General features: G+C 39.0%; 1 protein-coding gene, 2 long non-coding RNA genes and 1 other non-coding gene across 6 annotated transcripts in view; 2 read left to right on the plus strand and 2 right to left on the minus strand.

Moving 5' to 3' along the window:
• The first annotated feature begins 1097 nt into the window (after positions 1 to 1097).
• On the plus strand, positions 1098 to 5198 carry LOC148156671 (uncharacterized). The gene is made up of 3 exons (XR_015764426.1): positions 1098 to 3134; positions 3281 to 3433; positions 4237 to 5198. It is a non-coding gene; the product is annotated as an uncharacterized LOC148156671 (long non-coding RNA).
• A 2044-nt stretch (positions 5199 to 7242) lies between these two features.
• On the minus strand, positions 7243 to 9373 carry LOC148156672 (uncharacterized). Its single transcript, XR_015764427.1, has 2 exons — positions 7610 to 9373; positions 7243 to 7463 (listed from the first exon to the last, which is right to left on the minus strand). It is a non-coding gene; the product is annotated as an uncharacterized LOC148156672 (long non-coding RNA).
• A 2216-nt stretch (positions 9374 to 11589) lies between these two features.
• Positions 11590 to 11661, minus strand: trnaa-ugc (transfer RNA alanine (anticodon UGC)). The gene has a single exon. It is a non-coding gene; the product is annotated as a tRNA-Ala (tRNA).
• A 558-nt stretch (positions 11662 to 12219) lies between these two features.
• LOC106912437 (alpha-1,3-mannosyl-glycoprotein 4-beta-N-acetylglucosaminyltransferase A) overlaps positions 12220 to 24968 on the plus strand; it is a 41606-nt gene continuing 28857 nt past the window's right edge. Inside the window, exons 1-4 of one of the 3 annotated variants that reach the window (XM_088009307.1) lie at positions 12220 to 12439; positions 17238 to 17393; positions 20654 to 20791; positions 21638 to 21771. In XM_088009307.1, the coding sequence (XP_087865433.1) occupies positions 12349 to 12439; positions 17238 to 17393; positions 20654 to 20791; positions 21638 to 21771 (519 nt within the window). In that variant the 5' untranslated portion in view covers positions 12220 to 12348. The remainder of the gene's footprint in view (positions 12440 to 17237; positions 17394 to 20653; positions 20792 to 21637; positions 21772 to 24968) is intronic. The other 2 variants (XM_088009306.1, XM_088009305.1) reach the window with 2 other exon arrangements.

Genomic DNA, 24968 nt, shown 5'->3' on the forward strand with positions numbered 1-24968 from the left:
AAGATCCATAAATACATCAAGGACAAAGCCTCAACGGACGATGTGCTCAGCGAATGTCTCAGGCAATGGGGAACAGAGGACGAGGTGCTGGAGGAACCATCATGGGAAGACAAGCCCCTACATGGGATGTACCACCGACAAATAACTGAAGTGGCTGATATCAGGAAATCCTACCAATGGCTGGAGAAAGCTGGACTCAAGGACAGCACGGAGGCCCTCATCCTGGCCGCCCAGGAACAGGCCCTAAACACCAGAGCAATAGAAGCTCAGATCTACCACACCAGACAAGACCCAAGGTGTAGGTTGTGCAAGGAGGCCTCTGAGACAGTCCAGCACATAACAGCAGGGTGCAAGATGCTGGCAGGGAAAGCGTACATGGAACGACATAACCAAGTGGCGGGCATAGTGTACAGGAACATCTGTGCAGAATATGGACTGGAAGCCCCGAGGTCAAAATGGGGGACACCCCCAAAGGTGGTGGAGAATGACCGAGCTAAGATCCTGTGGGACTTCCAGATCCAGACAGACAAGATGGTAATGTCGAACCAACCGGACATTGTGGTGGTGGATAAAGAACAGAGGAAAGCCGTTGTGGTGGATGTAGCAATACCAAGTGACCACAACATCAGGAAAAAGGAGCATGAGAAACTGGAGAAATACCAGGGCCTCAGAGAGGAACTGGAGAAGGCCTGGAAGGTGAAGACCACAGTGGTGCCTGTGGTCATCGGGGCCCTCGGGGCAGTCACCCCCAAACTGGAGCAGTGGCTCAAACAGATCCCAGGAACAACATCAGACATCTCAGTCCAGAAATGTGCAGTTCTAGGCACAGCTAAGATACTGCGCAGAACCCTCAAGCTCCCAGGCCTCTGGTAGAGGACCCGAGCTCAGAGGATGAAAGAGACCACCCACGGAGGGTGAGAGGGGAATTTTTATATATATATATATATATATATATATATATATATCCAGCACCCTGAGACTGTACACAAGCCACATATATATATATATATATATATATGGACTAGAATGACATCCCAATGTCATTCTAGTCCGAATGACATTGGGGATGTCATTCGGACTAGAGAAGTGTGGCCGGATGGTTACAAAGAGAGGGAAGGTCGTCTGCACAGAAGGGGTCTCACTCCCAGAGGGAACAATAGCAGACATAGAGCACAGCTACAAGTACCTGGGAATACCACAAGCAAATGGCAACCTCGATGAGGTCACAAGGAAAGGAGCCACAGCCAAATACCTCCAACGAATAAGGCAAGTCCTGAGAAGCCAGCTCAATGGCAAGAACAAGATCCGTGCAATAAACAGCTATGCCTTGCCAGTAATCAGATACCCTGCCAGAATAATTAGCTGGCCAATGGAAGAGATGAAGGCCACGGATGTTAAGACTCGGAAGCTACTAACCATGCATGGAGGGTTCCACCCCAAATCCAGCACCCTGAGACTGTACACAAGCCGTAAGGAAGGAGGCAGAGGACTAGTGAGTGTGAGAGTCACTGTCCAGGATGAAACATCCAAGTATGGAAAGCCATTTGCGCCAAAATTGAATAAATAAATAAATGGGTTAAATAAATAAAAAATGAGTAAAATAAATCAAAAACTGAAGTAAATGAGTGAAATAAATAAAAAATTTGTTAAATAAATAGTTTAGCTTTTTCATTAAACCAATTTTTAATTTATTTATTTTTCATATTATCAATTTCCCAATTTCTCTTTTTCATTTATCTATTTGTCATTTATCCCTTTATCCATTTACCCATTTTTCATTAATCTATTTTTCATTTGTCCATTTTTCATTTATCCCTTTATCTATTTACCCATTTTTCATTAATCTATTTTTTAATTTAACCGTTTTTCCATTTCCTTTTTCCATTAACCCGATTTGCTATTTCTCACTTTCATTAATCAATTTCTCATATATCCCTTTTCTTACTTACCCATTTTCTTTTATCTATTTTTCATTTACCCATTTTTCATTAATCTCTTTATCTATTTACCCATTTTTCATTAATCTATCTTTTAATTTAACCATTTTTCCATTTCCTTTTTCCATTAACCCGATTTTCCTATTTCCCACTTTCATTAATCAATTTCTCATATATCCCTTTTTTATTTACCCATTTTCTTTTATCTATTTTTCATTTACCCATTTTTCATTAATCTCTTTATCTATTTACCCATTTTTCATTAATCTATCTTTTAATTTAACCATTTTCCATTTCCTTTTTCCATTAACCCGATTTTCTATTTCCCACTTTCATTAATCAATTTCTCATATATCCCTTTTTTTATTTACCCATTTTCTTTTATCTATTTTTCATTTACCCATTTTTCATTAATCTCTTTATCTATTTACCCATTTTTCATTAATCTATCTTTTAATTTAACCATTTTTCCATTTCCTTTTTCCATTAACCCGATTTTCTATTTCCCACTTTCATTAATCAATTTCTCATATATCCCTTCTTTATGTACCCATTTTTCTTTAACCTATTTTTCATTTAACTTTTGTTTGAAAAACTTTTAATTTTCCCATTTTCCAATTTCCCTTATTCATTTAGTATTTCCTTATTTTCTTATTTATCACATTCTATTTTCCCCGCTAAACTTAGGGAGAAAAATAAATGCAAATGAGGAGTGGCACGTCATCAGGCTACAACTTCCCCAATTGGTTGGTTAGCGTCACACCTACTTTGCTTTCAAGAAAGATGGCGACCTACTAACGGGTTATCAATAAACATAAGCTCATCAACTTCATTAGAAAATAGTGTTATTACTCCTGACTTTATTTTTGTGTGGCCGCTCAGACAGAACGTGTTTCAGCTGGCGGCTCTCATGGACTCAGAGCTTCACCGTCGGGGTTTTTTATAGTTTGGACGAAGCGGCCGCTGAAGTTGGCTTACGATTGAAGGTTCAGGACGCCTTCGTAGCTACCAGCTGTGATTCAACTATAAGGAGCAGATTTTACTGTACATCGTAAGTGAACTGCAATATCCAGTGGCAGCTCTACGGAGCATCGAGCTGAAAGAATGACGGTGGCAAGCCTTGGAGATCTGCATCGGAGGCCATCTTTCAGACATGCACCGCTGCTGTCCGTCCAGGATCCTCCGGTTGCCCAGACGGTAAGCTAACGCTGATGTTTTCCAACTACAGTCATATTTGTAACCAAACTTGAGGCTAACAGGTGTACTTTTGATCGCCACCAGGTCAAAAGTACAGCTTGTTTTTGCAGCACATTCATTAATGTTTCTATCGTGTATGTTTTCAGATGTTAAGCTGTCACAGCAGATCATCCTGCAGGCCTCTGGTCTCTGTTTCCAGTGGGCTCACAGCTTCAGGGTGACCAGAGACCTTCACCTTTCTGGACCAGGAACACCCGGCCAAATGCACTGCTGACACATTTAATTTAAAAAATGTGGGGGTAAATTAACGCTGATGTTTGTAAACAGACTACCTGAATACAGTGACCTTAGTGAGGGTACAGAATGCAGAATGGATAAAAGCTGAACTCCTGCTAAAATCTGTCCCTATTGGTTACATCCCTGAAATGTGCCAAGTGTGGCCCACATGCATGCATGTCGTATTCATATAAAGTAATTATGACTATTTATTTCAGTAGTTCTTTGTGGATGTATAACTTGGCCACCTTAGTTTCCCTGTTTTTGTTCAACATATGTGCCTCAACATTTGGTTACTGTTCCATAATTTGTACTCCAAACATGTTTTTACTCATGTTTATCTCTTACTTACATGTTTAAGTAAAAAGTAGCTGAATAAGAAATTACACATGAGTAAAGAAGCATTTGGTAAAAAGTATACAAGTACTGAGTAACTGATCAAGTTATCAATTATTTCATACCTTAAAAAAATTACACAATTAGAGGGCTCAAAATATAAAGTTCAGCGGAATTTTTAGTTTTTTAAAGACAAAATAAAAAATTTGTTTAAATAAGAATAGTGATGCTTCATAATAAAATGACCTGAGTAAAAGTAAAAAGTTCAGCATAGTAACGGTACTCCTAAAACTTCATTTGAGTTTCAAAAAGTTACTCAACTATATTTGAGTAAATGTAATTAGTGAGTCCTAAACTCTTTCCTTCTGAGGGAACAGGAGAAGGAATTGTTAAGGAAATAAATTAATCTTATTTTTATATTAAACATTGTTTTAATTAACAAACGAATCATAAATAACACCCAGAACATATTCTGTTACGTTTATTCAAGGATCAAGAAAAATGACTGGAGATTCTGGCTGAGAGAGGGACAACGGCAAACAGGGAGGAGAACCGTCTGCACTGTGAGCAGCACCAGAACTCCTGATGGATCTCCTTCAGGAAGAACCAGAGAGATGGCCGACCTCCGCAGAGAAGAGTTCACCCAAACATCAGAGGAAAAATGAATTTTTTTTTCACTTTCAAGGACTCTAAAAAGCTTGCTGATTAAATTTTCAGTTAATGTTCAGCAAACATTCAAAGTTTAGTGTTTGGATAATACTTATGCAGTATCACATGTTTAGACTAAATTATCACATGACTAGAGCTGATTAAATCTTGGTTGCACCTCGGCGAGAAAAAGAGTGCCACAAACCTCCCAAAGAAGAGGATAGCAATGTATGTTTAAATAAACATACAACAAAGATTTTTGGTGCACATCATCTTTAAAGTGTCTAGTTATGATATTCACCTTTGCATTTATAAAAATTTGTTAGGTGTGTGAGCAGGATGTGTAAACATGTTGACGGTCATAATAGTGACAGGTGGGAGAATACGTTTGACCAATAGGTCCACTTATTTAAATACATACCATATTCTTCCAATTCCTAACTTCTTCCTTTTTAAGATTAATTTTGAGTTTGGTTCTTGATTTGTTGGACTTTGTTATAGCCAGACAAAGCATACAACAATGTAGTGAGAAAAATGGAACCCTTACTGATTTTGATAGTGATGGCTTAGACATGGACTATAAGGGGAAGATGGGCCATTTTCCATGCCTGATTTTGAATGCATATGATCAGTTCATGGGAAAAGAGGATAATCTGACCCTTCATCAGGCATGTGGTACTCTGTTACCACCTGCAAAAGTTTATGACGAAGGGACAGCTGTCTCTTTGATGTACCCTTTAAAGAGGATCCAAATGAGGTTCCAACACAAGATGAGAAACTGCTGATCCACTAGAAAAACAACAATATTTTCCTAATGGAAACAAAGATGAAGAATTATATAGAGACTGATGTCAACTAGATCAATGAGCACATGAGAGGTGTAGACCTTTATGACCAAACCCCCTCAAGGTTCAATGTCATGGTCAGGTCCAAGAAGTGATGGTGGTTGTTGAGATGCTTTACCAAGGCCGAGAAAGAGTCACATGCTGTTAGACAAAGGGCCCATAGTAAAGAGTTACATTTTTGATTCTGTTAGACACTAAGGTCCATTTCTCACAAGAAACAGAAACTTATCAAGCCACAGAGACATGGTGTGATTTCAGGGAGTGTCTTCAGTTCATATAATCAGCTGCCCTCCTCTTTTTCCTCAGACGCTGCACAGACTTTTTTAGAAACTCTTCTCGGATGTAATGGTAAAGCGTCTCCTTTCAGCGCTGAAAGTTAATAAAATAAGTAAAGTCTGAATGCTTTTCTTGGCTGATTTTATGCTCCGTGTGTCAATACAAATTATGATTCATCGATTGAGATTCTCGTTCTCAACATGGTCCATACCAAAAGCACACCTGAAACGGTGCCGGTAGCCTAGGAGGTTGGAGTTTATCTTGTACCTGGTGGGTTGCCTGCTGGAACCCCCACTTTGTTTGTGTCAGTAGTTGTGACCTTGATCAAGAGGACAATTCAGCCACCATGCCAGCCGGTGGTATTCAGAGGACCCTGGTGGAGGAGCCGGTGTATGACTGCCTTACTTCTGTCAAACTGTGGCAGGCAAGCTGTAGCTACAATATAGTAGCTTACTGCTGTCGGTGTGTGAATGTGTGTGTGAATGGGTGAATGTGGTGAAAACATTTTCAGGTCATTTGGACTTGATAAAGAACTACACAAGTACAGGCCATTTACCTTTCAGATATTATTTTACAAATGTGTCGTAGGAGGAACAACTGATTTGCTCATCATGGCTTATTATCTTATGCAAAGGTTTGGTATAAGGCCAGCAGGTCATGGAAATAGATCTCAAATGGACACTTCTCTTCAAGTTATGACGAGATGTAACCAAGACACTTTCTGGTCAGTCAATGCAAGAATCGTTTCCAGAGATGTTGTTCCAGTTGTTGCTTTTGCACCACCCATGCCTTGGAGAAATTCAAGGTTTTATTGCACACTGAGTGCTTCAAGAAAGAACATGGAAAGTAAGAAAGAGATGAAATAACCTAAAATTGAAGAAAACCAAAGTCACCAAATGGTGAGAAGGAGCCATACTACTCTCCTTTGATTCCAGGCCTTGGGGTCCGGTATCCTGCAACTTTCAGGTGTGTTCCTGGTCCAACACACCTGAATTAAATGGATCACCCTCTCAGTATGCAGTCCAGTTCTCCAGAGTCCTGCTTATCACCTGATTCAGGTGTGCTGAAGCAGAGGCGGATGGAAAAGATGCATGACACAGGCCCTAAATCCTGGAGACGGAGACCCCTGGACTAAGTCTATTGAGTTTTACTTTATGACAGTGTGACAAATGTTCATAATTTTCAGAAATATAAATGAAAGCCTCTACTGTAGATGTTATCTTTATGATCTATGTTACTGTGATGACACTACAGCTGACTGAAGTTCAATATAATTATGCATAAACACTCAAGCACTCAAATTTACCTTGGTTTAGAATATATTGATAGTCAAATTTGTACTTTACAGAGCAAATGTTGCACTAAAGTAATGCTGTGGCAAGATATATTCTACTAAAGAAACAATGTTCACATATTATGATCATGTCTATTTGGAAAAAGCACTTTTAGCTCATCTTAGTATTAGAACACCATATTATCCCACCGGTCACAATTGTGACCGAACATAAAACACACTTTTTTGCATACTTTTCCACAATTTTTAAAATTATTTCCCTGATTAGTTCAAAGGGCTATCAATGACATCGGATTTTCATATTTACATGTTTGGGAAAAATTTGGAATGAATGGGTTAAAGCCACAAACAAACTATCCATCTTATTGTCTCTGGGATGTGAAAACATGAGATTTGATTAAATTAGAACTACACAGATGAGAAGGAACACAGATTTCATAATATATATATTTTTATTATTAAAAACAGTAGATGGTTCTTGCATATCAATGCTATAAGAACAGCCACATTTTTTAAATTAAATGTGTCAGCAGTGCATTTGGCCGGGTGTTCCTGGTCCAGAAAGGTGAAGGTCTCTGGTCACCCTGAAGCTGTGAGCCCACTGGAAACAGAGACCAGAGGCCTGCAGGATGATCTGCTGTGACAGCTTAACATCTGAAAACATACACGATAGAAACATTAATGAATGTGCTGCAAAAACAAGCTGTACTTTTGACCTGGTGGCGATCAAAAGTACACCTGTTGGCCTCAAGTTTGGTTACAAATATGACTGTAGTTGGAAAACATCAGCGTTAGCTTACCGTCTGGGCAACCGGAGGATCCTGGACGGACAGCAGCGGTGCATGTCTGAAAGATGGCCTCCGATGCAGATCTCCAAGGCTTGCCACCGTCATTCTTTCAGCTCGATGCTCCGTAGAGCTGCCACTGGATATTGCAGTTCACTTACGATGTACAGTAAAATCTGCTCCTTATAGTTGAATCACAGCTGGTAGCTACGAAGGCGTCCTGAACCTTCAATCGTAAGCCAACTTCAGCGGCCGCTTCGTCCAAACTATAAAAAACCCCGACGGTGAAGCTCTGAGTCCATGAGAGCCGCCAGCTGAAACACGTTCTGTCTGAGCGGCCACACAAAAATAAAGTCAGGAGTAATAACACTATTTTCTAATGAAGTTGATGAGCTTATGTTTATTGATAACCCGTTAGTAGGTCGCCATCTTTCTTGAAAGCAAAGTAGGTGTGACGCTAACCAACCAATTGGGGAAGTTGTAGCCTGATGACGTGCCACTCCTCATTTGCATTTATTTTTCTCCCTAAGTTTAGCGGGGAAAATAGAATGTGATAAATAAGAAAATAAGGAAATACTAAATGAATAAGGGAAATTGGAAAATGGGAAAATTAAAAGTTTTTCAAACAAAAGTTAAATGAAAAATAGGTTAAAGAAAAATGGGTACATAAAGAAGGGATATATGAGAAATTGATTAATGAAAGTGGGAAATAGAAAATCGGGTTAATGGAAAAAGGAAATGGAAAAATGGTTAAATTAAAAGATAGATTAATGAAAAATGGGTAAATAGATAAAGAGATTAATGAAAAATGGGTAAATGAAAAATAGATAAAAGAAAATGGGTAAATAAAAAAAGGGATATATGAGAAATTGATTAATGAAAGTGGGAAATAGAAAATCGGGTTAATGGAAAAAGGAAATGGAAAATGGTTAAATTAAAAGATAGATTAATGAAAAATGGGTAAATAGATAAAGAGATTAATGAAAAATGGGTAAATGAAAAATAGATAAAAGAAAATGGGTAAATAAAAAAAGGGATATATGAGAAATTGATTAATGAAAGTGGGAAATAGGAAAATCGGGTTAATGGAAAAAGGAAATGGAAAAATGGTTAAATTAAAAGATAGATTAATGAAAAATGGGTAAATAGATAAAGAGATTAATGAAAAATGGGTAAATGAAAAATAGATAAAAGAAAATGGGTAAGTAAGAAAAGGGATATATGAGAAATTGATTAATGAAAGTGAGAAATAGCAAATCGGGTTAATGGAAAAAGGAAATGGAAAAACGGTTAAATTAAAAAATAGATTAATGAAAAATGGGTAAATAGATAAAGGGATAAATGAAAAATGGACAAATGAAAAATAGATTAATGAAAAATGGGTAAATGGATAAAGGGATAAATGACAAATAGATAAATGAAAAAGAGAAATTGGGAAATTGATAATATGAAAAATAAATAAATTAAAAATTGGTTTAATGAAAAAGCTAAACTATTTATTTAACAAATTTTTTATTTATTTCACTCATTTACTTCAGTTTTTGATTTATTTTACTCATTTTTTATTTATTTAACCCATTTATTTATTTATTCAATTTTGGTGCAAATGGCTTTCCATATCCAAGATCCATAAATACATCAAGGACAAAGCCTCAACGGACGATGTGCTAAGCGAATGTCTCAGGCAATGGGGAACAGAGGACGAGGTGCTGGAGGAACCATCATGGGAAGACAAGCCCCTACATGCACCGACAAATAACTGAAGTGGCTGATATCAGGAAATCCTACCAATGGCTGGAGAAAGCTGGACTCAAGGACAGCACAGAGGCTCTCATCCTGGCTGCACAGGAACAGGCCCTAAACACCAGGGCAAGAGAGGCTCAGCTCTACCACACCAGACAAGACCCAAGGTGTAGGTTGTGCAAGGAGGCCTCTGAGACAGTCCAGCACATAACAGCAGGGTGCAAGATGCTGGCAGGGAAAGCGTACATGGAACGACATAACCAAGTGGCGGGCATAGTGTACAGGAACATCTGCGCAGAATATGGACTGGAAGCCCTGAGATCAAAGTGGAGAACACCCCCAAAGGTGGTGGAGATTGACCGAGCTAAGATCCTGTGGGACTTCCAGATCCAGACAGACAAGATGGTAATGGCGAACCAACCGGACATTGTGGTGGTGGATAAAGAACAGAGGAAAGCCGTTGTGGTGGATGTAGCAATACCAAGTGACTACAACATCAGGAAAAAGGAGCACGAGAAACTGGAGAAATACCAGGGCCTCAGAGAGGAACTAGAGAAGGCCTGGAAGGTGAAGACCACAGTGGTGCCTGTGGTCATCGGGGCCCTCGGGGCAGTCACCCCCAAACTGGAGCAGTGGACAGATCCCAGGAACAACATCAGACATCTCAGTCCATAAATGTGCAGTACTAGGCACAGCCAAGATACTGCGCAGAACCCTCAAGCTCCCAGGCCTCTGGTAGAGGACCCGAGCTCAGAGGATGAAAAACGAGACCACCCGCGGAGGGTGAGAAGCGAATTTATATATATATATATATATATATATATATATATATATATATATATATATATATATATATATATATATATATATATATATAAAATTCACTATTAATCATTATTTATTTGATTTATTATTACTAAATAATTTATTAAATAAATTATGAACGGCTGTGTGCTTTGTAATATGCTCTTCATACATCGATATCAGAATATTCCATTCCTATTCTATTGTTATAGCCACTAAGCATATTTAAATATGATGAACTATGTATTAAAAACATACTTAAAAAATACAATTGTTTATAAATGTTGCTTTGATAGATGTTTGAATATGGTTTCCAGTAACAAAAAAGTGTGTTATGATCTATTAAATGCGCTGATACGTCATTGTGCCTGCTAAACACATAACGCTGAGTGGAGTGGTGTACCGCTCCAAGATGGCCGCCCAATAGGCGGAGAGCGGTCCATGAGGCGTCTATTCTTATATTATGTCTATGGTACGAACAGCTTCAGTGAAACGAACCGACGTCTTCCTCAAACTCTGTCTGAAGAGCAAGGGGACAGGGCTCCTCACTTTAGGTCTCCTGGTGAAACGCTGTCCGTATTTTGGTTCCGTTTTTTTTTTTTTTTTTAATTTAACAGGTTATTTCGGTCCATTTCAGTCTTAAAAAACACACATATAATACATTGGAATACTAATAATTTTTGTGGTGGCTTGTACTCTTTAGTAGATTTTCTTGACTATATAAACAAGTGATGATTTTATGGACTATCACATATGAATCATACAGTCTGATAGCCTCTGGCAGAAAGGACTTGCTGTAGCGTTTATCTTGGCTGCAATAATCTTTGGTTATGTCTGCTCCTCAGGCTGTCCACCATGCAGGGGATGGAAGGGGTTATCCTTGACACCTCTGATCATCTTCAGCATTCTGTCTCTCATCACCTCTTCCAGTGGAGCCAGCTTGATCCCTACAACTGACTCAGCCTTTCTTATCAGTTTGTTAAGTCTGTTTGAGTCTTACCAATAATTAATTAATTAATCTAATTAACAAGGATATTTTTGTTTCCTAAATGCTAAAAAACTTGGAGAGAACATTTTTTAGAGATTTTTTGTAACTTTCTCCATTGTGTATTTCAGTAACTCAGTTCACTTAATGACACATATTATATAGATTTATTGCACATAGACTGAGGCGCTTCCACCTTTTGCTCTTTGTTATGTATTCATTCGCTGTAAACGACATTGCTGTTAAAACATTACATCAGACCAATTAAAAAAAACAGGCATCAATCGGCTTCTATTCTTTGCTATTTATTCACTTGAGTTATAGTGTACTGGATAAAGTTATAAAGTTCTTCAAAAGGACTATCAATGGTAATTTAATGACATAAAGTGTTTTAATCTGCGAATAACTTACTGTGCAAAGAATTAAAATAAAATTAAATGAATTTTTTTTTTTTAAATCCTGCTGGAGATGCCGGGGATTGAACCCGGGGCCTCATACATGCAAAGCATGCGCTCTACCACTGAGCTACATCCCCTAGCGGAAAAATGTCGCGGAATCATCTAATATAAAATCACATAGAATCTATGTGATGCTGAAAATTTATATGGTTGTGTTAGTTCCATGCAATGTGATTCCTGATTTTGTCTTCTCCTCCTTCGTTCCTTTTTTTCTTTCTTTCCTGATTTTGTCTTCTCCTTCGTTCCTTTTTTTCTTTCTTTCTTTCTTTAAAAAGTAAGCCACGTGACGTCTTCCCAAGGCACTATCAAGACTGCCAACACTCACGGAACAAATTCCCTTTGTCCCCTAAACATCGCCTGAACAATAAAGAAACTTAATCAAACTCCTGCTGTTTTAGCATAAACGACATTCTCTTCTGTGCCATACCTGTGCTTACATTAAAATGTTTGAGAACGTTATTGCATAATCAACCACAAGATGTCGCTCTGGTCCACAGCTGACACCTCCCTATTCAGAAGGTAATGACACCTCTGCCAAAGCTTTACATTTTACACGAAAGTCTAGTGTACACCTGACCCGCATGAAGTAGGTGTGTTTGGTACTTTTTGACGTAGTCAGCTGCGAGCCGTGAACAGCCAATAACGAGCCTCTAACACTAACCTTTGGCATTCACCTGTAGCTGCCTGTCCACCTGTTATCCATGGGAAGTTACGGGGGTCAAAGGTACAGTGACTGAGAGGAAGGACTCCTAGTGAGAAATGAAATGAGGCTTTACCCCCTACGAGTTGGATGTTTGTTTGTGGTCGCGTGTTTTCTGTCACTTTCTTGGATAAAATCATTTCCGGATGATGGAGGTAGGTCCAATTATCTTCCAAAACAAAGATAAAGGTCTTTTTATTTTTTCTAAAGATAAAAACGTAATTTTTTAGTGCGGGTTTGTATGAGGAAAAATTACATCAAATGAAACTGATTACTGGAATCTTCATGCTAAAATAGTTCGATTTTGTTAAATTGTGTCGGACTTTGTATTTTCTCGGCACGCGGCAGTGGGTTGTAGTGAGTAATACATAACTGTTTTCTCTTACAGTCACGAGAGCTATTACTCCTAATTATTAGGCATAATTATAGTTTTAATGTATATCGTAAAACTCTCCAGTCCTTCATATGTTGGATATGTTGTACGATAACGTATGCCCAGTTATGGAAGTCTATGTTTCTCCACTCTACTTGATCAGTTTCTGTCTCAGCTTCCCAATTTCAGCCAATGAACAGCTGCAGCAAGGAAGACCCCACGAGACATCATTCTCCCAAGGGCGTAAATCCCATCTAATTATTGGGGGGGAGGGGGGGCGGTGGGGGACGAGGGGGACCATAAACAGGGACATTTTTTAAGAGCAATTTTGGGGGGTCGGCAAAGTTACAGTCAAAGGTAATGTAAAATGTGGTTTAAAAAGTTTTTTATTGTGTTCAAGCTGCACCACCAAAAATGACTAGTAAGTAGCAATGAATAACAAAAGTGTTTTTCTCAGTAAACAAACTGTTGAAACCCATAGAAGTCAAACTAAGATTCAAATGTTTAGATATGAGTTTGGTTAAGAGTCATACATGTAATCTCTGCTATACCTTTACAAAAACTTAAGACTCTGACTAAAATCAAGTTACAATAAGTAACTCCACTTAAAATTCTTCATAAATATTGATTTATTGCAGAGATTCTCAATATAAGTCATGTGTTATTTAAATTATAATTTAAGTTGCTTTAAACTTTTACTTTTTTTCATGTCATGGATGGCTGAGAACCTTTAAATATGTGGAAATTGAATATCTGGGAAGTATCATAACTTAAACTTAAGGGTCAGCACCAGAGTTTTCTAGAAAAAGATATTCAGATTTTATTTTGTGGCTCTACAATGAAGATGGTAAGAAATAAAGGCATACTTTTTTTTTTACCGTCAGCTACAATAGTTCCTCTGCTCTCTGCTCCTATACAGAGCTGTCAGTTAGTGGTCATGCTCAGCCGCTCCCGTTTCAAACTCTTCTTATTAAAGTAAGAGTTAGAGAGCTAAATATAATTGAAATATTGGCTACCTTCGACAGAAAACAGAGCCAAGTCTATGAAAGCAATGTAGCAGTTTTGATAGTTTTGATTTCCAAGACATAAGGTGGCAGTTTATCGTGATTCAGTCAAAGTAATGAAATGAACAAACTGCGGTCTGATTTTTGTTCATGTGTTTCTTCCTATTGAGCAGTGAAAGTAAATAAAATGTGTAACATGTCTTTTGCTTTAAGTATTTACTTACTGGAGAGTTTGTTATTTGTGCTGCAGAGCCACAGCTAACAGCTAGCTCCTCACTTCAGCGGCTGATGGAGCCTGCGCTGCTGTTGCTCGCATGCACTTTGGACTGAACCATTGTTCTAACAATGGTTGGTGGAGGACCTAAAAATTATTATAATTTTTTTTTTCTTAGAGGAATGGCAGATTTACTTCGTTATTTGTTTCTATTGCCTTTTTTATATTGACATTGTTTAAATACAAAGGTTTCTTTCATGGTTTCTTTGTGGGGGGGACTTCTCCAGGTTGAGGGGGTCCGGACAAAACAACCAATCAGAACTAGTAGGACGCTCTTAGCACTGTGAATTAGCCTCATTCACTCAATGTGCTAATGGTGGAGAAACAACTTGTCATTACAAGAAACCATTTATCTGCCATCATTGGTAGCTATGCTAACTGAACTGAGCATTCACAGTTTGAATCTGCACAGCTCTGTGCTATGCTAACTGCAGCACGGCACAAATCGAGGGGGAGGAAGGATGAGCAGCACCACATGAGATTGTGACTGAAAGCACTAAAACTCTCCTGCCACTGACTGGTTGTTTCTAGCACTGGGGGAAGGCAGAGGAAATAGATTTTTCACAGATTACCTCTCATACTGTACTGCCACAACATAATGACAGTTTAAAAAAATATGTGAAATAAAATATTGATAAAAAAGTGACATACTGTAGCTTTCTCAGAAGAGAACGGTCAGGAGGAACGTGGGTTAGAGCTGCTGCTGACTGACTCATCTGTTGTTAAGTAGTAAAAGGTACAAGGGACAAGTTAAATATATGAATATGTTGATAACTTTTTTCCTTAATTCATTAAATGCTAGTGAAATGGAGGCAAACAGTAGTCTGTAGCTAAGCTAACTATGCTAAATGGTTGATAATGTCATACAGTCTACCCACCTCTCTTGGAGAAAAACTGGGTTATAAATTAACACTCTTGCCTTTCTCTCTCTCTCCCTCTCTCTATTTTTTCTGAAAACCTGATTTTCTAACTTTTCTTAGCAGCATAGTAACTGCCACAGTCGTTCTTGTTTCCTACTGTCTGCTGCTACCAGCATCACGCTCTCTCAAACGCTCCAAGCAGGAACAAACCATTCCATACAGATCCAGGGGGGTTCAGGGTAATATGGTAGCTTTTTGATCTAGGAGTGGGAACATAAAATTTTTACTGCTAAAAACAATCTTTGTAAATACAATATTTTCAAAGATAATTTGTCAATTTTGCCCTGTCAATTTTGTAATTGACAGGGCCCCGTTTTTTTATTTTATTTCTATGAATAAAAAATAAATAATTAAGTTGTGGAGGGCCCCCTGTTGGTCAGGGCCCCTAGAATTGTTATCACTTTTCCCCCCTACACCGCTCCCTGTTTACACCTATGCATTCTCCTGTCAGAACTGATCAAATGTCAGGAAAGATGTCACTCCAAAAACATGTCTAACTCAGCTAAATAATGCAGTGAATGATACATTGAGGTTTAAAAGATTAACAGATCATGAAACGGCCAATAGTAGCTACTGAAACTCTCCAGTTTTCTCTATCTTCTGTCAGTGTACTGATGAACACTGACAGAAAATAGAGAAAACTGGATATTTAGGAAATGTTTAAGTGGCATTTAGAGGGCTGATGTCTTGATTGGTCAAACTGGTAACAGGAAGCTTTTAAGTCAGTCACTACTGTAAATCTTCTCTGTCTGAACTCTTTGTCTCTTGTGAATGCATTTCCTGGCTTAGGTGTTCTGACTACCAGGCCACGATTTTCCTTGTTCCCATCACAAGATACTTTCACAGATGTATGTAGTTTTTCAATGTGTTTGATCTGTTTATAATTAAAACGGGTAATTTACCTAATCTAACCTTTGCCTGATAATCCCACATACTTCCGTACTTTGGGCCACTCTGTAGTTTTTGATTGTTTTCCTTATATAATAAGTCAGTCACTACTGTAAATCTTTTCTGTTTGTGACTGTACCATCTGAACAATATCAATACAGATGGAATAATCCATCTGTATTGTGTCTTTAGATAACACATTTTGAAGACTGATATAAAAAAGCAGAAATTAAGAAATCACTCAGTTAAAATGTAAATGAAGACACTTGCTAACTGAGATTGTCACTAACCCTGGGCTTATTTTATCCTGTATTTATCTCTAAAAATATTAAGGAATGTTGAGAATGTTGATAGTGCTGTGAAAATGTAGGAGCTCCTGCTAGATTACGTTCTGTTTTTGTGCAAATGTTTTTAGATTATTTTACAATTTTGAAGATCAGACAAAGTTCTGTTCTGATCTAATACTAAATGAGGAAAATGGTTTATTGTGAAAAACAACTGATCAGTGCAAGAGCCACTTCAAACTACAATATCCGTATTTTCTAAATAATTCACTAAAGACAGAACATACTTTCTGGAAACAAATGAATATATTCCTGTATTTGTAAATATGCTGCCTAAGGATACATCTCTGCTCCCACTGACTGTTTTGGAGGGGAAATGCTTGTTCCAGAGTTGAGCTTTGCTGCTGAGTTCCTTCCAGATGGGAACAATCAATCACAAAACAGGGGTTTAATGATTGGCCAGCAGTGACCCAAAATAACACATAGGTTTGAACAACAGAACTGAGACAAAAGTAGAACTTATGGAAATTGTAAAACTAACTTTTTGGAACAAAACAAAACAAAAAATATACACTTACAGTCAAGCATAGTGGTGGTCACGTGGTGGTCTGAGCTTGTGAGTAGGCCACAATTCCTCCACAGCAATAAAATGTCAGTTTTTGCAAATGTTTGGGAGTTTTTGCTGCCAACAATGAATCCAACAGGGGACAATTAGTTTTCCACTTAGGGCACTGTTACTTTGGGTAATTTAACTGAGATAATCCTTTACATTTTGCATTTTTCAAATTCACATTGGTTATCTCCGTCTAATAATAAAATGAGTTTGAGGACCTTATCATTGTAGCTTCACTTGGACTCAAAGGCAAAAACAGGAAAAGAGAATACAACTGGCTCAAAACACAAGTATATTATTCTTAGTGAATGTCTGAGTTAAGATGAGAACTTCTACCTCATAGTAAACAGAATCACTAGAGCAGTGTTTCCCAACCCTGGTCCTCAAGGCAAACTGTCCTACATATTTCAGAGGTTTCCTTGCTTTAATGTGCCTGATTCAGCTGATTGGAGTTCAACAAACGCCTATTAATCAGTCATTGATTGAAATCATCTGGCCTGAAGGAAGAAAATACCTAAAACATGAAGGGCAGTGTGCCTTGAGAACCAGGGTTGGGAAACACTGCACTAGAGTACACACCTATCTCCACAACTACAGATCTGCAGATACTGTACAAGAGACTGTCGGTGGCAGAAGAGCTGGGAGGAAAGGTCAGCAAGGATCTCAGCATCATCCTTGAGCAGCTGGGGAACATGACGCGCGCTGCCAACGTCAGCCACCTCTGTAGCAACACGTCCAGCAGCAGCACTATGGGTGAGTAGCAGAGCACTCAACCGGACCAGCCCAACACATTCTGCCACTAGTAGACACATGGAGTGCTGTAGAAGAGCAAATACACCCAACAGGTTCTGCTGCAGCGCAGCCAAGATTTCTGTAAACTTTCAAGATTTCTTGGTCAGTGTGAACACGCACAACGCAAAGCATGTAGCAGAACGGGTTAGCTCAGTTTTGCAGAAGCTGGTGATGAAGGATGACATGAAGGATTTAACCCAAGTGGCTCTTTGTATCAAGTCACAGGCTATTTCCTGGTATGTGCTGGGTTTGCTTGCGATTACCTCCCTGCAGTGAACTGGTCTGTATTGTCTGTGTGAAATACACTCAGTTGCTCCTTTGCTAACAGCACAAAGTCAAACTGCAGTGCCTGTATTAACTGATTAGAGATTGCTAGGATGCAGGTTGGGCTGCACAATATTAGAAAATCTTGCAATAACAACAGTTGCCTGTTTTCTTCTGTCTCTCTCATTTGTGCTTCCATCACTCTAGCCATGCAACATTTTTTTAACCTGCATTTTAAAGTATCGCTTCAGAAACGTTGATGGAAATGGAAATATTTGAATTATCTTCTACAGTTTGGCAAAAAACCTTTGGTGGTTTTTAGGCTTGATTGAAAAGGAGTTCATACACTAATGGAGAGATGGAAACGGGTTTACTGGATAAACTCTGACGTAGAAAACTCTCCCATCCACTGGCCGGTTGGTGCCTTACTTTAGGCACAAAACTCTGAGAAATATCTAAGTCAAAGCCTCAAATTTGGAAGGGCGAATGTCTTCATTTTCCTCCAGTTCGCAATCTCTACTTCATGTTTATTACAGTGTCAACAGCATTGCCTAGTTGATTGGCTCCGAACAAATAGATGGAACACGCCTCCTTTCTCTATTTTTGCAACACTTTAAAAGTTCACTTAAACTTTGCATGACAATTAGATGGAAACGTAGCGAGTGACTTTTAGCAATTTGGGCAGCATCCTTTGTGTTTGGTGTGAGACTTTCTAAACACTGCATGGACATGCACTAACAAATGACTGTCTGCACACCAGTCATTTGTGATATGAATATTGCACACACTAATATTGTGATAATTGCATATTGTGGATATATTGTGTTGTAGGTCTGCATGATGGTTTCTTCCAAAACAGAAAGTTGCAAATGATATGAGTGCAGGCCTAAAGGAGCCTGAGCAAAACGGAGTTTAACAGTAAGACAAGTTAGGAAACGATTAGATTCCCAGTTCTCTGAGAGCAGAGAAGCGTTACATAGCTTTAATAAAGGCTGTATGCAGATGGAGATAAGATCGGTGGACAAGATTGTTTTCACATGTAAGCATCATTTCATTGCTGATCTCCCAAATTGAAGCAATTCAGGGCTGATTTATTGGTGCACGCCTGGAGATAAGCAAGTATAGATAATGGATGGATAGTTTCAGTGAGTGGCCATAGTATAAGAACTCTACTTTCACGCTCAAATATTCAGAGCCGTTCTAGCCCCTTTCTTTGTTCCCTTACTCTGTTAGCTTGGGCATCTGTCCTCTTGGAATTTTAAAATGTTTTCTCTAAGATTTGTGTTAACAGTTACTATAACTAACTCAGTTACACTTTACAGGGAAACTACAATAACTCTTTAGACTATTTTTGGACCAGAAGAAATTTTTACCCCTTTTTTCTGTATAGTCGAAGGAAGACCCTGGTCCGTTTCACAGTAATCATGACACGTTAATCTAGATCAAGGCAAAAGTCAGGTGTGACTCACTTCCTGATGCTTTGCATTATTTCCTCAGAACTGCTATTTTAACGTTTCCTTACAGCAGTGGCGTGCGGTGAGGTTCATAGCTGGTGAGGCACTGACTTAATCATAATCAAATTTACAAATCTAGACCCCCTGCAAGTTATTGTTTTGCGCATGCAGACAACGCTGGAGGGTAAAAAGGCTATTTCTTTACATGCCATCCATAGCCGCTCTGCCGCCGTAGAATAACTCCGTTAACTCAATCAAACTTGGACATGTAGATATTAATTTCGTGCTGCTCCACAACAAAGGGAAAAATCGTTGAAGAACAACCCAAAACCACGTCTTTCTTGCTCTCTGTATCAGCACAGCTACAAACAGACTCGTTGCCATACCAACTGACAACAAAGCCACAAAAAATTAACACTCAGATATTTCCCACACAAAGAGCAGAACATTCAGTCTGTTGCAGTAGTATGGATTTAGGCTTAATGTTTATTTTGGGATTATTAATAAGTGACTGCTGTGGTAAGAATAAGAGAAGAAAACTATAAATATATCGCTGCACTTGACGGCTAGCTGCTAGCTCTCTGTTACTGTCTTACTCTGCAGTTGTGTAGTCACAATGTCTGGGATAATGAGCGCCCCTAGCGATGAGGCAAAAGAACTGCCTGCCTCACCTCGAATCTGTTCTCTGCCGTTTCTGATCGCTCCTCGGCACACGAAACATGTTACACACACACAGTTGGTGACAAAAAACACTGTACCTTATATAGATAAACTAAATTATGGAAAATAAGTTCATACATTAAATGTTTTTTAACTATTTTATTGGCGAAGTACAGGCAGGAGGAGCATGCTCTCAGAGTGGCAGACAGTGCAGTTAGCGAGAGGTTGCGTAATCCCAGGTGCCTCACCTGCCACCCCTGACCGCACGTCACTGCCTTACAGTGTTAGACATCAGTAAAATGCCCTTGAGCAAGTGTTAGTTCCTGCTAACATGCTGGCTATTAGGAGTGTGTTCAGCAGAGTTGTGAACGGTGCTTTAACCAAAACAGTTGAGTCTGTCTCTCTAGGCTTTAGGGAAAACAGCTGTAATGACATTTGCTTCCCTGCGTGATTAACTCCATCCACGTCACACTCTACAATAATTCTGTTGAACAAAGGTTGTGATTATAAAGTCGTTTTACAGTGTCTGCTTAGTTGTAACCAGGAGGGTTGGTACTCTAAAGTGTGGAAGCACAAAATTAAACAAAATTGAAAAGAACTGAGGATTTTAGGAATAAATTATAGTGTCTATGTTTCCTGGCGATGGAGAGTTGATTAATGCATTGTGGGATGATTCCCAGCAGCCACAGAACTATAAAGTTATAGTTGAGGGTTGTCTGAGTCTGAATGTTACGTCTTCTGGGCTGGAGACACATTAAAGAAGCCTGACATCGGAAAGCTTAATAGGCATCATAATGATTTTCAAATACTGTGGTTTTTGTTTTTGGTCTTTCTGTGTGGCAGCAACAGTAAAACATCCAATGGATGACCTGATCAGACAGCCACTGCCTCAGGCCACTATTCACTTCTACATGCCCCACCTCAGGGAGCATCCCAACAGCCTGGTGCCTCATGTGGTGCTGGGGAAGGGACGCAGTGGAGGTATGGAGCACGCACACACACACGCACGCACGCACGCACGCATGCACGTACGCACACACACACACACACACACGCACACACACACACACACACAATACCGCATAATCCATATAAAGTCTAACGTATCAGGACTTTTTTATGATCCAAACTTCATATTTGTTTCGAATCGATTTCTAGTTCTTAGAATGTTACCAACTAGAATTATACAGAGTTGTGTACATTTACTTGAGTAACATTTTTCAAAGAATTTACTTTTATGAGTTTTTACTTCTACTTGAGTAATTTTATTATAAAGTATTTCTACTCTTTCTTGAGTAAAATTTCTGGATTCTCTGCACACTGAATGAAAAACAAACATGTTTTAACCAAAACTTTAACAGACACAGACACACATCTGCAGTTTTTGTTAAAGTTTGACAAGTCTGTTTTTTACCAAAAGAAACTGATTTGGAAAATTTTTCTCTTGCCTGATTTTGTTATTTTTTGTTACTTTATGACTTATTGTTATTTTCATCCTTAAAACACCAAAATTTAAACTTAACTTTATATTTTGTCCATCTGATGACGTAATTTTTAAATTTTAAATAATTGATCATTTCATCAGTTACTCCATACTTTAATAGACTTTTGACCAAATACTTTTTTACTCTTGCTTGAGTAATTTCTTGGATGGATACTTTTTTACTTTTATGTTGCTGTTGAAGTCATGCGACTCTTACTTGAGTACAATGTTTGGCTGCTCTGTCTGTCTCTGGAATTACATTTTTGAACATTCCATGAGAGCAGGTCCTGTGACATGTGTTTAGCAATGACTGAGTGTTCATCTCCCTTCTCCTTATCCCACAGTGAGCATGGTCCTGGGCATTCCCACGGTGAAGCGTGAGAAGCAGAGCTACCTGGTCAGCACCCTCAGCTCCCTGCTGTCCGGCCTCAGCTCCTCAGAAATGCAGGATCTCCTCATCATCGTCTTTGTCGCTGAGGTTATATGATGCAGCTTTTTATTCAAACGAATGCTAAGCCATCATTTTCTTGTTTTTCCTACCTCTATGGGGTGCCGCCAGGAATCGTGGGCCCCCTGACAAAAAATTTGTTTGGACCCCTGCGCAGCTGCTGTTACAATTTTTTGAGTCTATTTGACTCATAAAAAGCATCACAATTTTGAAAGGCTTGCATCTGTCTTGCTTTCTTTGGTTCAAAACTGATAATTAGCACAATATTTACTGCTCATGAATTTAACATCCAACAGTCCACATCCGGTATGCAAGTAGGTTGCTTAAATTTTTTCTATTAGTTTTAGATTACTCAAATGTCTCTCCCCATGAGCAACAGTTCAAAAGCAACGTGCAAACTACACATAAAACAATCCAGACTTCTCAAAAGTGCTATGTAGTTGCATTTTATTCAAGCCGCAGTACATAACTTTAATAAAAAATATGTTTTCCCCACATTTGTTAAAGCTGTCACGATGTCGTAGCAGTTTGTTATGAGACAGATAATCTGTGAAAACAATCAATCTCCTCCATCTCCTTCCTGAATTACTATTACTGGTTAAAGTAATGCACCGTTCTGACCAAAACAACCAATCAGAACTAGTAGGTCGTTCTTAGCACTGTCAATTAGCCTCACTCACTCACTGCTAAATGTACTAATAGTGGAGAAACAACTTATTATTACAAGAAATCGTTTATCTGTTGTCATTGGTAGCTATGCTAACTAAACTGAGCATTCACAGTTTGAATCTCTGTGCTATGCTAGCAGCAGCACGGCACAAATGGAGGGGGAGGAATGATGAGCAGCACCACATGAGATTGTGATTGACAGCACTAAAACTCTCCTGCCACTGACTGGTTGTTTCTAGCACTTGGAGAAGGCAGAGTAAATAGATTTTTCACAGATTATCTCTCATACCATACTGTCACAACATAATTACAGTTTTAAAAAATATGTGAAAAAAATATTTGCATAAAAGTGACATACTGAAGCTTTACTTTCACTCAGGAGAGAACAGATCAGGAGGGACATGGGTTAGAGCTGCTGCTGACTGACTCATCTGTCGTTAAGTGGTAAAAAGTACAAGGGACAAGTTAAATATATGAATATGTTGGTCATTTTCTTTTCTTAATTCATTAAATCCTAGTGAAATGGAGGCAAACAGTAGTCTAGCTACGCTAACTATGGTAAATGGTTGATAATCTCATGCAGTCTACTCACCTCTCTTGGAGAAAAACTGGGTTATAAATTAACACTCTTGCCTTTTTCTCTCCCTCCCTCTCTCTATTTTTTTTGAAAACCTGATTTTCTAACTTTTCTTAGCAGCATAGTAACTGCCACAGTCGTTCTTGTTTCCTACTGTCTGCTGCTGAACAGCGTCACTCTCAAGCAGAGGCGGAGCCAGACGGGGGCCCGGGGGGCCAGTGCCCCCCCTGTCATCTGATTGGCCCCCCCAGTGGCCCTCCCTGATGATTGACATGTAACAGCACCAGGTCATTCCTGTACATTATTTGGAATCATTCTAAGCCAATCTAATATCTAAAGAAGAAAAACAATAATAAATATATGAAAAGAAAATGTACAAAACTTTATATAAGTCCATGTGATGACATAAATAAATAGCTTTATATCAGGCGCGATACCAGCCTCCTTTATACTTGTACTCATAATAACGAGCTGACATTGATCTCCTGGATCAATGTGCTGTGCTGTGGTGCAACTCAAAGGCTAAAGCCCTTCATACCTGGTGGTTGTAAAACACCAAGAAGTTATTTACTGATCCTCCACAAAAAAAAAAAAAAAAAAAAAAAAAAAAAAAAACGAAGAGGGGACGACAACGTTCGTAGTTTGGAGCAGAGGTGGCGCTAGAGTTTTTTCGTTGTCCGTCAAAGAAAAAAATAATTTTATTTCCAATTTGTAGTCATCAAATGAAACATTTAGTATTTCTCTGTGAGAACGTTTTTGAAACCAGGTAACATTTCACGAAATGACGTGATTAGAAGAGACAGAACTCTGATCGTTTCCTGATCCCGCATCTCTTCCCTCGGCCTGCGGGAGAAAAACCCCGCAGAAGCGGATCAGCTGTGCTGGTCGCTCCAAAGCCTCTGGTTCGTTAAAGCGTCCAGATCAGAGATGATTCTCTGACAGATATTGTTCTTAGTATGATTAATAATGAGCTCCGCGATGTTCTCTGTTCTCTGTGCGTAAAGTTGAAACTGCCTGCGCACCAAGTGTCAGCTGCGCTTGATCACAGTCTGGACAGAAAGGAAATTAAGTGACTCCACTTAAATTACCATTAATTCACCCACTGCGGTCTGAACACTCAGCTTCACAAATTCTTCCTGGTTGCATCTGCGGAGAAATCTGCGCTGGTTCATCGAAATTTGGATCTGTATGAACCAAACCGAAGAATTGAACTCTGCGAGATTTTTTTTTCTTTTTACTTTTTTTTTTTTTTACCCTGTGTGCGGTTCGGGCGTGCGTTTTTACCAGGATTTTTTATTTTTATTTTTTGCATGGTTTCGCTTCTCCAAAACGGACAGATGTTACGTCTGCCGCGTTCCTTCTGAGCATCGCTCTCCTTCTGGGTGCGGGAGGGTAATATCTTCACCTCCATTTGTTAAAACTACAGGGCGAGTTAAGTTTAATTCTTCACATTGGTTGTGAAGCAGACTGCACATGGATCTAATTAACTTCTGCACCTTTTTTTATTTCCTCAAAATAAATTGATGGCTCCTCTGTTTAGACTATAAATGGATTAAAACAACGTTGCATTGTCTTTAGTTTTCTCTGTTCTGTACTGGAGACTGGAGTTAAAGGCACCATTTCAACTAAAGGTTTGCAATGAGCTTCCTAACCAAGGTGTCCTGTCCATCACTCTTCAACACGCTGTCAGCTCCCGGTCAGAAAGACGCCTTTAGTTCAGTGTCCATGAGATGATATTCAGAAAGGATATTTTTATTGAATGATTTTAGTTGCCTCTGCAGTGAAATCTTTGCGTAACGTCTGTCATGTCTCCATGTGAACCAGTCAAAGGTGTTTATATATATATATATATAAAAAAAAAATTCCCTTCTCACCCTCCGCGGGTGGTCTCTTTCATCCTCTGAGCTCGGGTCCTCTACCAGAGGCCTGGGAGCTTGAGGGTTCTCCGCAGTATCTTGGCTGTGCCTAGAACTGCACATTT

Source organism: Poecilia mexicana, unplaced genomic scaffold, assembly GCF_051168715.1.
Source record: "Poecilia mexicana isolate PSO_F unplaced genomic scaffold, ASM5116871v1 scaffold_10, whole genome shotgun sequence".
Taxonomy (NCBI): Eukaryota; Metazoa; Chordata; class Actinopteri; order Cyprinodontiformes; family Poeciliidae; genus Poecilia; species Poecilia mexicana.